Genomic DNA, 13,152 nt, shown 5'->3' with positions numbered 1-13,152 from the left:
TGAATGAAATATGTTTTCTGGAGTAAAAGTGTAAAAATGCCATCCTTTTTTGTTTACCTTTTTTTTTTGGCATATCTTGTTGCTTGTAGGACTAAAGTAGTAGGTATTTTCCAGCAGTTATTTCCCCTCATTCTGCTCTTAAATTTCATTCTTGCTGAGCTGTGGTCAAGAACTGTTAGTTTGTAGAGGAAGGAGAAGAGCTTGTGCTTTTGTGGAAGCCAAGGTCCCCAGTGAGAGAGTAGGTGGCTGTAGCAGGGGTGAGCTGGACTCTGCTGACAGACAGAGCTGTTATGGGTACTTCTGAAATCTGCAATAGACAGAGTAGGATAAGTGGCCCAATTCTGGCTTCTGAGATGGTGTTTTTGAAGATCTTGAGCAGGACAACTGTGAGCTGGGTATTAAGGGGACTATAGGGAGTGAGACGGATTAGGATCTGGCTTGGTCAAGAATGAAGGAGAGCTCTACTTGCGGGTTTTGGTAAATGTGACTTGTGGGGCTGGAGACAGGGGCAGCTTTCATATGGGAGCAACAGGGCATATGAGGTTTGTATACAAAGGCCTGAGTCCTTGCAGAGTAGAGGTATGTAACAAAAGGGAGGCTGTGTTGCAGGGCTTCTAGAAACTTCTAAACGGGAATTCTTTTTTTGGACAGCTGCCTCTTCCCTTATTCTTTATGTTTTGGTGTTGGAATATGCCATCTCTTTCCCATTCACTCTATATCATGTTGATGTACTATCCCAGATATACGATGAGGTATGCTATCAGATATACTGTCCCAGAGAAGCATGTAGTACTCTAGTTCACTTTATGTGGTTATAATACAATATTTTGTCCTCTTTGAATACTCACAGGCAATCTGTTGAGCTCTGAAAGTGCTGTTGCAAATTTAGGTATCTTTATTGAGAGTTCTAAAGCTTTGCTTTTAGAGCAGAGGTTCTCAAGAGCTTCAAAGTTGTTACATGGCACTGCCTTATTCCTAGAAGTTTCTCTAGGCACTGAGCCTTGCTTATAGGTAGGATACTTCTCATTAAATTTAAAACCTCTTCTAACTGCCCTGGACTGGTCCTAGCTAATGGAAAGGGAAAAGCAACCCTTGAGGACAAAACAAGCTTTTAAAAGAAAATCCATTCCTAAGACCTTGTTTATTTGGAAAAGCAAATGGGAAGAAGACTGACATACCAGTTTAATTTTTCCTATTAGTCTCATCCTCTTCCTCCTTTTTCATAGTACCGAGCTTTAGAGTCACTTCTTTGCTGTTAATATGTGTATTTGTGTGTGGTCCTGGAGGTGAACTGTCAAATGATCTCATGTGCTCATGCTTGTCTTGCCCCTCTTCAGTGATCAGCTGAGATATAAGATCATCTACTACGGTGTATAAAAGAAAATTATTTTATTTTAGCGAAGTGATAGAGCCGTGATGTTTTGGAAATTAATGTCAAGAATTTTGTTCCTTATAGATGGGGTAGATGTCATTGAAAAGCCAACATTTACCCATGTCATGTATGGTGTGTGCTTTGTAGTGTTGTTGACAAGCATGAAAGTTCCTTGAGAAACAGATAATGACATTTGAGAGCAACTTCCTTATGTAACTTTTGGGTCTATGCCATTTTGGTTCTGGATCATATTTATTGCGAGATCATAATTTTTACCATGCTTTGAGACATTTATTCCAGAAGATAAATTTGAGTGTATATCTTAGAAATGAAAATTAATCTTTATCAGGAAAATTCCAAAGTGTTCATCAAGCGGATGTGAAATTGCTTTTACAGACTAATATAGGTAACATTTCTTTTATTTTGCTACAGTCCCATGAATTGTTCTCTTATCATAAATGAAAAATTATTTAACTCTCAGGTAATGTCCGAACTCATCCATCAAAACTCAGCTGCTTAGCAGTACCATGGAACACTAGACTTCTTTCCCTAATAAGGTATTGCTGCAGAAATTGTTGATTGTAGTTAGTGATAGCAATACCTCACAAAGATAATGAAATGCTCATTTGTCCCTGCTCATTGCAGGGGAGGTTGAACTAAATGACCTTTAAATGTCCATTCCAACCCAAATTCTATGAAATACTAGTTGTTTAGCATTACTTAGTAAAGGAGACAGTTATTAGGAGCCTGTTTAAATTAATTCATTTTTAAGTATTTTATAAAATAATTTATTATTTCATTATATTGTTGCTATATTTTCTTAATGTGGCCCATGTTTTAATGAGAAAACCTCGAATATCTCTTTCAAAAACTGCTTCTGAACTCAGAATTCCAGATCTTACCACCTGATGACAAGCAAAAGGTCCAGGGGGGGATTCATCTAGCTGTTTTGAGAAACACTAAATTAACAATACCTGACAGATTTAGTAAAGCATATGCAAAGAATCACAGAATCACACAAAGCAGGTGACAGTCATCAGCCTGCTTGCTATAGAGGAAAGGAGGTTTAGTTACAGCAACTAAATATAGATGGGGAGGCTCTACACCTCTTCACCTTATCTTCATACCTGTGGGAACAAAAATATGCTGCTACAGTTCTCATTTTAATCATCTGAAACGAAATTAGACCCACTATCAGGCAGCTATCTTCATCTGCAAATCACTTAGACTGTAATAACTTTATTGACCTCTGATCACATGCCTGCATCAGCCTCATACGTTCTCATGTCGATTTTAGCAGTTATAGCCTAGTTTCTACATAGTTTACCTCTGTCTTGAGGTTACAGAGATATTCTGTAGAAAGCACTGAGTAAAGACAGGAAGGAAAAAAAAAAAAGTTTGTCCTCCAGGGAAATTTACTTAGAATAAAAAAAAAAAAAGGTCTGCTTTGCACCAAAGTGAAAACAAATCCTGTTCTTTTTTTCTGGAGAAGAAGAAATCAGCCATTTTAGAGAAGCAAACAGCCCGGCCATGGGCTACTGAGGAGGCAAGGCTGTGACTACATTGACCCTGAGATGGCCAGACCAGGGAGAGCACATGGAAGTGCTCGATAATAGATGTCCCAGCTATAAATAAGTTTGGGGGGGAAGGTGGTTGGTCTATAAATCGCATCTGCTCTTGTGAGGGACCCTGGGTCATCACACGTCTGACATCTATGGACATGACCACACACAGGTGGAGCACAACACTATTTTCTACTGTAGTCAGAGCCATGATAAAGGGTCTGAGATTCCTCCCTGAATTCTCCTCAGGGATTGCTCCCAGCTGAACCTCAGGTTGTATCCACTTAGTGAGGAAGGCTGAGTCCTTCCTCAAGCACCGGCTGATGGCCACACTCCATGTTTGATGAGTATGGTCTAAAAAACAAGGTCCTAGTTTGTGGCCCATTGTGCACCAGGAGTTGAACTGTGTCTTTCTCATTCACTGAGTGGTCTGGTCCTTCCAGAGAGGAAGGTTCCCCTTCCACAGAGAAATTCCTGACAACACAGGCGCATATCACAGCCATGGGTTCACCAAGTAACTCTGCCAGCTCAGAGTCAAGTAGCTGTGTTACCCACACTGACAGATGTTCAACTGGCACAAACCTATTGTTCCTGGAAATTGTGTTTTTGTTAAAACTACCTTTAAGGAATAAAGATTACAAATACCCGTTTACCACATGAAACCAAATATTTTCTGAAATATTATTTAAATTGGGCGCTGCTGTTTAGGAATGAGTGTCACGTGGCTCTTAAAATTTGATTTTCAGAGGTTCTTAGAATTCCGGTAAACCTCACTCACAACTTTTTTATTTTTAAATTTTGTATTCAAAGCAAAGTTCTTCTCTTAGGCTTCTTTTATTTTCCTGGAATGGTAGATAAACAATGTATTTGCTATAAAACATGGAGGCCAACATACCTGAAAGCATACTGAAAGGAGCTTGGTGTGGTGGTAGGGTCCCAGTCCTCCAAACTGGGAGATGTGTTGTAAGAAAAGCACTTCTAGAGCTTCGTGTAGTTGCTCTGAGTACCTTATTAATCTTTTTTTTTTTTTAGTTAAACATGGGATATTTTGATCTTTTGTAAAAATATATCAATCCTTTGAAGATAAAAAGTCTCTTGATGCTTAAGACCTTGGTGAAGAGCATGACAAGTAACAGATTTTATCTATGAAGAAAATTTTTTAGCTACTTTGGTTTATGCGCTAGCTCTGGTTCTTGATCCTGTTGACCTAAACGTTCTCTTTTAGTAAAGTTCAACATTAATAGCCAGGAGGATTGATGATGTTTAGATACAGCAAAGACTTAACATTTCATACCATCTAGGTAGCTGACCTACAGACAGGTTGTCTGCTCGTGCTGAGGTGTTTGACTACAACAGATCTATGATGCTTTATAGAGAGAGAGATTTTGACCCTCGGGAATGGATTTGTGAGTCTCATGCAAACTGCTGTCTTCAGTGTCCTAATTGATTCCATCTGGAGTTTTATACCCTTTCCTTTTTTCTTCCTCTTTCCTTTGTAGTCAGAGCTACCTTCAAACTGCAAGTGACGTGCCTGGGGGTCACAACCTGGATCCCTCTGCAAACTACAATTCCCCAAAGTTTCGCTCAAGGAATCAGAGCTATATGAGAGCAGTGAGCACGCTCAGTCAGGCCAGCTGTGTTAGTCAGGTGGGAAATTCTTGTTATAACTTTTCTTATAGATTAATCACAGATGCAAGAGTTGTTACTAGTGGAGGGGTTTGTTGTGTGTTTGTTTTCTAATTAATATCAAACTGAGGATGTGAATTGTCAAAGTAATTTAGTTCTAAGGAACACAACCCTTGTTCAAAATTTGAAGAAAAATACTGAATGCTAGAAGCAAAGGGACACTATCATACATATTTTCCATTTATTTTTCATTAAAAATATAAATACGAACTGAAAATGAAAATACCAGTATTAAATATTTAAATGTTAAGAAGATTCAGACTGACTATAAGGGGCACACTCCTACAATACCCATCCTCTGAAAATATCTACTCTAATTTCAGTAAAAGTGGATTGCCAAATTAAGATAGAGATTGAAATAATTATGCTCCAAAGGACCAGTGATTCACCTCTGAACTCAATCCTTCACTCTTCTTGGGTGAAAGAATAAGTCCCATCAATTATTCTATGCATGTGGACTTCTAAAAAGTCAGGATATTTTTCCACTCTGCTGGTTTTGTGTTAGTTTGTTAGTAGTAATTCATGTTGAAGTCAGATATGAATCAGGCCTGAAGTGCAAGCAGCCTGATGAAGTATGTGCATGTTCTGTTTATCAGAGGATTTGCTGTAAAATTTCCAATGTTTCTAATGTGTATTGCTCCTGACATTTCTTCCCTCTGTTGCTTCATGACAGGTGGGCCCTGCCCTCTTCTCAGACATGTGTTACTTTATTTTTCTTTGACCATTTAGTGAGGCACCTAAGGGAATAGTAGCTCATTATGCGCAATGGTTATATTAAAACAAAATATTTTTTAAGCATTTTTTTTATTCATTCAAATTCAATTTGTATTGCATGGCTATTCAGGCCTGGATTCAACTCATCTAACTTGAGGCTTTTAACTGAGGCAACAACTAAAGCTTCTTCTGTAGTTAATGGAGTGAAAGTTTTTTTCCAGGACAATGCACATCCCAAGTGGGCTGAGAGCCCTCTGGAAATGCTTGTCAGTCTCCTCTGACTGCAGAGAGCTGGGACGTTGCCTGACTAATGCCCTTCAGTCAAATTCCTTAATTTATGTGGAATAAATCTAAGTATAATCTTGTATAGCACACATCAGAATTAGACAGTCAGCCATTTTCCAAACCTTTCATTATTTTTCATAGCTCCCTTGTGAAACCTGTCCCCTTCATTTTCATGCCTTGGTTTTCATTACCCTGGTTTGGTTATTTTCTATTTTTGTTATACTTGGGTTTTGAGAGAGTTTCACAAGGATTAGACCCTGCATCCAAAGCAAGTGCTGTTGGCTGTCTCCTAACAATGCTATAATATAGAACTATTCTAACATTTTCTGCTGCCCTGAGCATGGCTGTGCATGGGGATGTTCACCGAGCTGACCATAATGACTAACTGGTTTCACCAGTGGTTCAGATTTTTTAATCCATTGTGCTTTACCTGGAAGGATGTGCACAATAGATTTAACTTGCAGGTAGATTGCTCAGTTGGCCAGATAACTAAACCTGCTGGATACAGTTCCTTATTTTCTTTTTCAGTCTTCACCAACTATGTAATTTTGTGTCAACCGCATACATCCTACCTCACAGTCCAGCTGTTTCCAGACGAGTAATAAATGCATTTAAGAGATGCTACACAAAGTAAATGTATTAAAATAAGTTCTGAAGCTTTGCTGTTTCTTGTTCATTTCTCATTACACCATCACCTTCTTGTCCTGTCTACACAATAGCGGTTTGTATGATTTGTACTATTTTAACATCTTTTCTTTCTGAGATCCTTCCTTTTTCACTCTTAACCAAGGGCAGAGTCAAGAAAGATTATGGCTGTCATGGTTTATATTCTTAATTTAAATTTTTAAACTTTTATTTTTCTATTGTCAATGACCTTAGTTTGAAATAAGTTGTTAGGACTTAAAGTGTTTATGGACTACATTACCATAAATTTCCTGTATGCAAAATATATCAGAGAAAGATTTTTTTATTTTTTTTTTTTTAATTTTTGGAATTACATTAGTCTGCTTAACTTAATTAGAAGCAAATTTTGTGAAGGGTAATGTAATTCCTTTCAAAAGAGATTTAGTAGCCAAAATGTCTTACATGAAATTAAAATATCAGTTCTTCATTATCATCAGAAGTTCCATACGAAATTTCCATTTACTTAATCAAAATCCTGAAACATTTACACTCATTCTGTTTCCATAATTAATGATGTACTAGGAACACTAATAATGAAAAATGCACTTAGCAGCCGTATAGAAAAAGTAATATCAACTGGATGTGGTGTTCAGTGACACTATTAATTTAACTTGGTATTTATACTGATTCTAGCACTCCCTTAAAAAAAAATATATATTACCAGGAGGTCATGCATTTGTCTGTCCAGTGTTAACTTCCTGACTGATTTTTGGATAAACATAATTTTGAATTATTCAGACACATTTACAGGTAGTTAGGGCTGACTTCAGAGAACCTGTTAAAAATTGTCAGGGTAGAGTTTATGAACTCATCCTCAAAACTGCAACACACAGTTCCCTACTGGGAGGTTCCCTGAGCCTGGCCAGACTGCCCTAGACCCTGCTTGTCATGAAAGCTGCCTGAAAATGTGCAGTTTTGCATCATGGCCAGTCTGCAGGGCAGGGTCAGCAGGAAGGCGCTGGCTCCTGCCCAAGCCCTGCAGGAGCTGGAGTCTGGTGCTGAAATCCCCCACAGGACCAGGCTGGGAGGTGGTGCAGGTGAGCACATCCAGGTGCACTGATGGGCAGGGTTCCTCAGTGCTACCGGTGACAGAAGCACCAGACAATGCTGCTGAAGAAAAGGCAGCAGTACTGGTTGCATCTCTTTTTTTCCACAGTTGTTGAATGGCTAACCCAGTTAACCAGGGAATGCGTCTGGCTTAGGGCCTTCTTGGCCAAAGGTGGTCCAAGCATTACTTTCCCATCTGACCACTTTTCACTCTGTTTCAGACAATGATTATTCTTTCACATGCTTCACTGGACACAAGTCTAGATGCAATATTTCTCAGACCTTTCAGAAGCATCACCTCCTCTGAACTTACACATCTTCAAGTATAAGATACTTCCTTATAGTGAGAGGAAGATAGCAACCTGCCCCACAGGCTAAATATCCACAGGAGTAATAACTTTGCTGATAAGTGAGGAACCCAGGCAATTCACCCTCACCTTTTGAGGGCTAATACTAATAAACATGATTTCTGTTCTCCTACCCTGGCAGAACATGGATTTATGTCAACGCAGACTGGTCTTGTTGGTTACCATTTAATCAAGTATTTAAAATCCTCTGAATATGCCAGAAGATATTAAATGTAAGATGAATCGTCTGGCATGTGTGATGTACTTACTATATACATATAAACAGCTGATGTAAATTAAAAAAATGTGAATGTGATCAGAAGGGATTACTACATCTTAACTATTTGCTAAAACAGTTCTTCATCAATGTACAGGTGTCCATTTGAGATGTTGAGGCCGTGATGATCACAAAAAAGCAAGTCAAAAATCAAATGCATTGTTGTTGTTTATTCAGATGAGTGAAGCAGAGGTTAATGGGCAATTTGAATCGGTGTGTGAATCAGTGTTTAGTGAAGTTGAAGCTCAGGCAATGGATGCCCTTGACCTCCCTGGATGTTTCCGAACAAGAAGCCACAGTTACTTGCGTGCCATTCAGGCAGGCTATTCCCAAGATGATGAATGTATACCTGCGATGGCATCTTCCAACATCACCTCCACTATCAGGTCAACCACAGGTAAGCAAATCTAAACTGACCCTTCCATTGTTCTGCATGTAAAAATATGTCATTCTGTTTCATAAAAGGATGTTTGACAGTGGAAACAATTTCCCTGTGCAGTGACAATATTTGATACCAGTATTCTTAGGTTTGTAATACTGTACTGTTGTGGCTACAACTTGGAATAAACTCCTTCTGGGGAGAATCCTGCAAGCATAATACAATGGACCTGGAGTTTTGACCTCTATTTCCCAAACATACAGTTATCCAAGTGCATATATAAAAAGTGCAAATGGTAACATTTGGATATTGTTAGACATTTTGGTATTTTATTTCTATCAAGTAATTGATCTTCTGAATGGAATTGGTTGCACCAATTTTAATTTAGATCATTAAAGTACCAAAAATAAAAAGATTTTAAATACTTGGTCTAAACACTCATAGGCAATTAACAGGGAATTAATACTTACTTTTAGAAAAGGTGTAACCAGTTGTATCAGTACAGTGAATCATAAACAATATGGCAAGTTTCACACATCTGCTATTACTCATCAGTAACCATTCACATTCCTTGTTAAACCATTCACTTTTAGGATCTTTTAACATTCTTCCAGGAACGTGCTTTTCCCTTATTAGTTGCTTAGCAAAGATGACAGCTTTATTCATTTTAGAATATTAACATTTAGTATTGGTAGAGAAAATACTGCACAGATAGCAGTTAAATAACTAAAATGAAATCTAGAACAAATACGTATTCTTTAAGTGATTCAAATTCAGTTTTATGTTTCCAAATATGTTAATATTACTTCCTAATTATGATATCATCCTTGCCATGTACTATTAAATTGCAGTGCAGGCTACCCATCTACAAAAGGTAAAAATAGAGCTCAAAATGTATCATGCAAAAGTACTTTTTAATTATTTGCTTGACACATCTGTTGAATAACAGAACAGTGGGAGCTCAGAAAGGAAGTAAGTTGAGGTTGAATAACAGAAATTTACATTAGAGAAATACCATAAAATGTTATTTTTATCTTAAGCATAGTATTTTAATTGCTATATATAATTTTGTGTGAAACCAGAAGTTGTGGCTTACAGTGCCACCTCTAGGGATGTTTCTGTCCTTTATTTAATAGAGATCTATCATGATATAAAATGAGATTTTATAGCTTCCACAGAGACTAATTTTCATCTTTGTCATACAGTACTGTGTGATTATTATGAAGAAACTTTCCATGGCGAAAGACACAACTAAAGATCTATTTTAGTGTCTGACTCCAATACCGAATTGGAGTACTTTCAGAATTACTTTGGTTGCCAAGTTGATTGGTTTTAGCCTAAGCTGTCTTAAGTTTATGTGCTAGATAAGCCCAAAATTCTCACTGAAAGGAATTTATTTTTCTCTAGAGTCAAAAAGCTGAATAATATAATATATTTGTGAAAATAACCTGATTAGGCAGCAAATATGTTTGCATCCCAGTGTTTTCATACATATGAAAATGTTTTGCATTGATTAGCAGTCTGCTAGTTAAATACCATGGTTTTGAAAACTTTAACCTTCTTTTTATGTATGGCTTCTACCTTGTCTTGGGAATTATTTGTCAGATAGATTTTCTTGCCCAAATATTTATTCTTTTTGCTCTGTTGTAGTGAGATGATATTGACATTGTGGAGGAAAAAAAAATAAATAAAAGGATTATTTGAGATGTTTTCCTGAGCCAAAACTGTTTCCAAGCCTGTGGACTGTATACAATTCTGAGTACCGTTCTGTATTGGAAATAATTCTATCTGTACCGCTGAGCAAGTTTGTCCTCAGCTTCCATTTAAGATAAATATTCAAATTAGAAATATTTATCTGATTTATAAGAAGAGTAAGGATTATGTGATTCACTGCTAATTGAAAATGTCAGTTGCCAAATAAGTTCTAATTTTTAAAACCATATGGGTAACTTTTCTGTATTTTCTTTCTTCAGCCTCTATAACTTTGGAGGGAGATGCTTCATTTCCTACCATGACTATAATTTAAAAAAAAAAACCAAACAACAACCACAAAAACAAACAAACAAACAAAACTTATCTAGCCCTCTCTGAAAACTGTAAAAGCAGCAGTTGCCTGAAATGTGAAAATGGTGTTGGCAGGTATTTGACATTTATATGGGGCCTCGTTCAAATAAATGTCAAAAAGGTGAAGTTTCATGTCAGCCTTCAGTTCCAATTCAGTCTTTTGGATTCATGGGAAAATTATGTTACATTAATTATTTTTTTGCTTCTGATGTAACAAACTCTTCTTGACAAAGAAACTAAAGCAATTTCTTAGAAAATTAACAGGCATTGCAATTTAATTATTACTTGAAATTTTAGTGATATAGGTCATGACTGCCTCTTATCGATGTCGTAAAGCAATTAAATCATAACACACAGGCTTAGCTAAAAATTAATTCATGTATCTAAAAATGTAATATTTGATCTATTAATTCAATTACAAAAGTATGGAATATAGATTTACAGTCTGCAGTTTCCTAAAATGTCCCTCGATGCATGAACAGCTTTCAGAAGGTAGGAAGGTTGCAGCTATAATGAATGTTATGTGGGACATTATTAATGGACTCTATTAACAGGGTTTTCTAATAGATGGAGAAAGAACTACCAGTAATCAGCTCTTCTTAAATGTGTACGTTACAGAGAAAGCCAGATGGTTCATTGGTAATACCTATGGTGCTAATGAACACAAAACATTTGCATGGACCCATGTAGTTTAATTATTTGTGGAGCCAGCCTTCTCCACCTCTGATGGAAACTGTAAAGAGACAAGACATAGGGCAGTACCTGCCAGGTGTAAGTGAATGAGACAAGTGACAATACAGAGGAGACAGACAGCATTGGTGGCACACTGTAAGCTAGACCTGGACTCTGTGTGACCCCTGCTAAGACTCATATTTCACTGTGAGTAGGGCATTTCTATCCATCCTGTTTCATTCTGTAAAGAGATAATGAACCCAGTTAAAAAATACTTCATGTTAAAAGCCATGAATGACAGCGTATGCTTTCTGTCTCTGAACCGCGTGCATTTGCAGCTGTCAGAAGCACAGCTGAGAAAATACAGCTCCAGCTGCCACTGCCTCCCACCTTGTCCCTCCATCACAGACAACATGTAATTTACTGAATGGGAAGTCACAGAGTGCAGTAGTCATCCTAACTACTACTGCCTTACATCTCTGCTACTCTTGCAAGCAATGCTTCACGTTTCAGGAAGAGTGCATAAAATCTGGGTCACTTTTCCAGGTATTACCAGGTTGGTTGCCTATTGTCTAAGTATATCTGCACCTATATACACTATGCTGTCAGCCTGGAAGGCTCTATCCTGGTAATGTCTGAGTAATGTAACAGAGTACTGCAGGGACAGACACAAGCTACCTGAGGTGCCAGAGCTGTGCCACCACCAGCTCAGTGGATAGTGGACCCTGGCTGTATAGTCCTGTGGGGCAACAGAGTGCACTAGGCTGGCAGCAGTGCTGCAGTAACACATTATCCCACCTGCAAGACCTGGCCTGTCTTCCTGAAAAGTAATTCAAATACCCTGGTACACCACTAGATTTCTAATGAAAACTTAACCAGTGAGGAGGTCTGGAAGATATTGAGCACTGTCTCCCTTTTTTCTCTTTGCCTGTGAAAGTCACCTTATTTTTGTTACATGACCTATATGTCGAGAGTCCTGTATATGACTGTTGTGGTTTAACCTGGCGGGCACCACAGCAATCATTTGCTCACCCCGCCTTCCCCACTCCGCTGCAGTGGGATGGGGGAGAGAAGTGGAAAAAGAAAAGGTAAAACCTGTGGGTTAAGATAATGACAGTTTAGTAAGACAGAAAGAGGGAAAAAAAAAAAAATAGAATAACTCACTTTCCCCCTAGTTCATATGTCATATGATGTGAAATATCCCTTTGGTCAGTCTGAGTCAGCTGTGTCAACTCTACCCTCTCCCTGCTTCCTGTGCACTCCCAGCCTCCTCGCTGGCAGGGCAGCAGGAGAACCTGAAAAGTCCTTGACTTAGTGTAAGCACTACTTAGCAACAACTAAAACATCAGTGTGTTATCAACATTATTCTCATACTAAATCCAAAACACAGCACTATACCAGCTACTAGGAAGAAAATTAAGTCTATCTCAGCTAAAACCAGGACAATTGCTTACTCCATGTGTTATAGAATATTTCAGGATGTTTCCTCACAGTTTTTTTCCTGCTGATGTTGTTTGGTTTTACTGTGGATGCAGAAATACATACTGGATTGCAATGATACTGGAGGCAGCAGTTAGGATGGTCTGTTGTGAAACAGAATAACTTGTTAAAATCCCTTCTCTGAAACAAAGAGTAATTTGGTATTTGCACCTTTGGCCATCCAGGATATCCTGAACACCAGGTTATCATCTGTTCAGATGCAAGGGTCACACTCAGTTTCTCCTGATGGCATTATTACATATTGTATAAACCACTTTCACCTTTATTGAGAGAGTCACTGCCACTTTAGCCTGCTGCTCAGGACATTCACCCATCAGGTGGTATATCTGCTCAGTGAATATTGCTTTTGTATGCAAAGTGAAACAGCTTAAACAGAAAAGACTAAATATCCTATAGGAGGAACTGAAGCATGCCACTTAGAGGTACAAAATTCTTCTCCAGCAACAAGCACTGAATGAGTGGTCCTAGTTAAGTTCTTCAGCTTTTAGGCTGATCAATAAAACGAAGCATCATCTTCAGTTACTTAAAAGTGGTTTACAGCTTCCTCTAACCCAAATCATTTG

General features: G+C 38.0%; 1 protein-coding gene across 1 annotated transcript in view; it reads left to right on the top strand.

Moving 5' to 3' along the window:
* The window catches only part of DLGAP2 (DLG associated protein 2), a gene marked incomplete at its 3' end in the record, with an annotated part of 82,735 nt that overhangs the window by 27,151 nt on the left and 42,432 nt on the right, over positions 1–13,152 (top strand). The window contains exons 3-4 of the mRNA XM_082048721.1: positions 4,434–4,581; positions 8,152–8,371. Of these exons, the coding sequence (XP_081904847.1) occupies positions 4,434–4,581; positions 8,152–8,371 (368 nt within the window). The remainder of the gene's footprint in view (positions 1–4,433; positions 4,582–8,151; positions 8,372–13,152) is intronic.

This window comes from Streptopelia decaocto, assembly GCF_964273445.1.
Source record: "Streptopelia decaocto genome assembly, chromosome: 3".
In the NCBI taxonomy this organism is placed as follows: Eukaryota; Metazoa; Chordata; class Aves; order Columbiformes; family Columbidae; genus Streptopelia; species Streptopelia decaocto.
The sequence above is the reverse complement of the archived record's forward strand: the minus strand, read 5'-3'. Positions and strand labels throughout refer to the sequence as shown.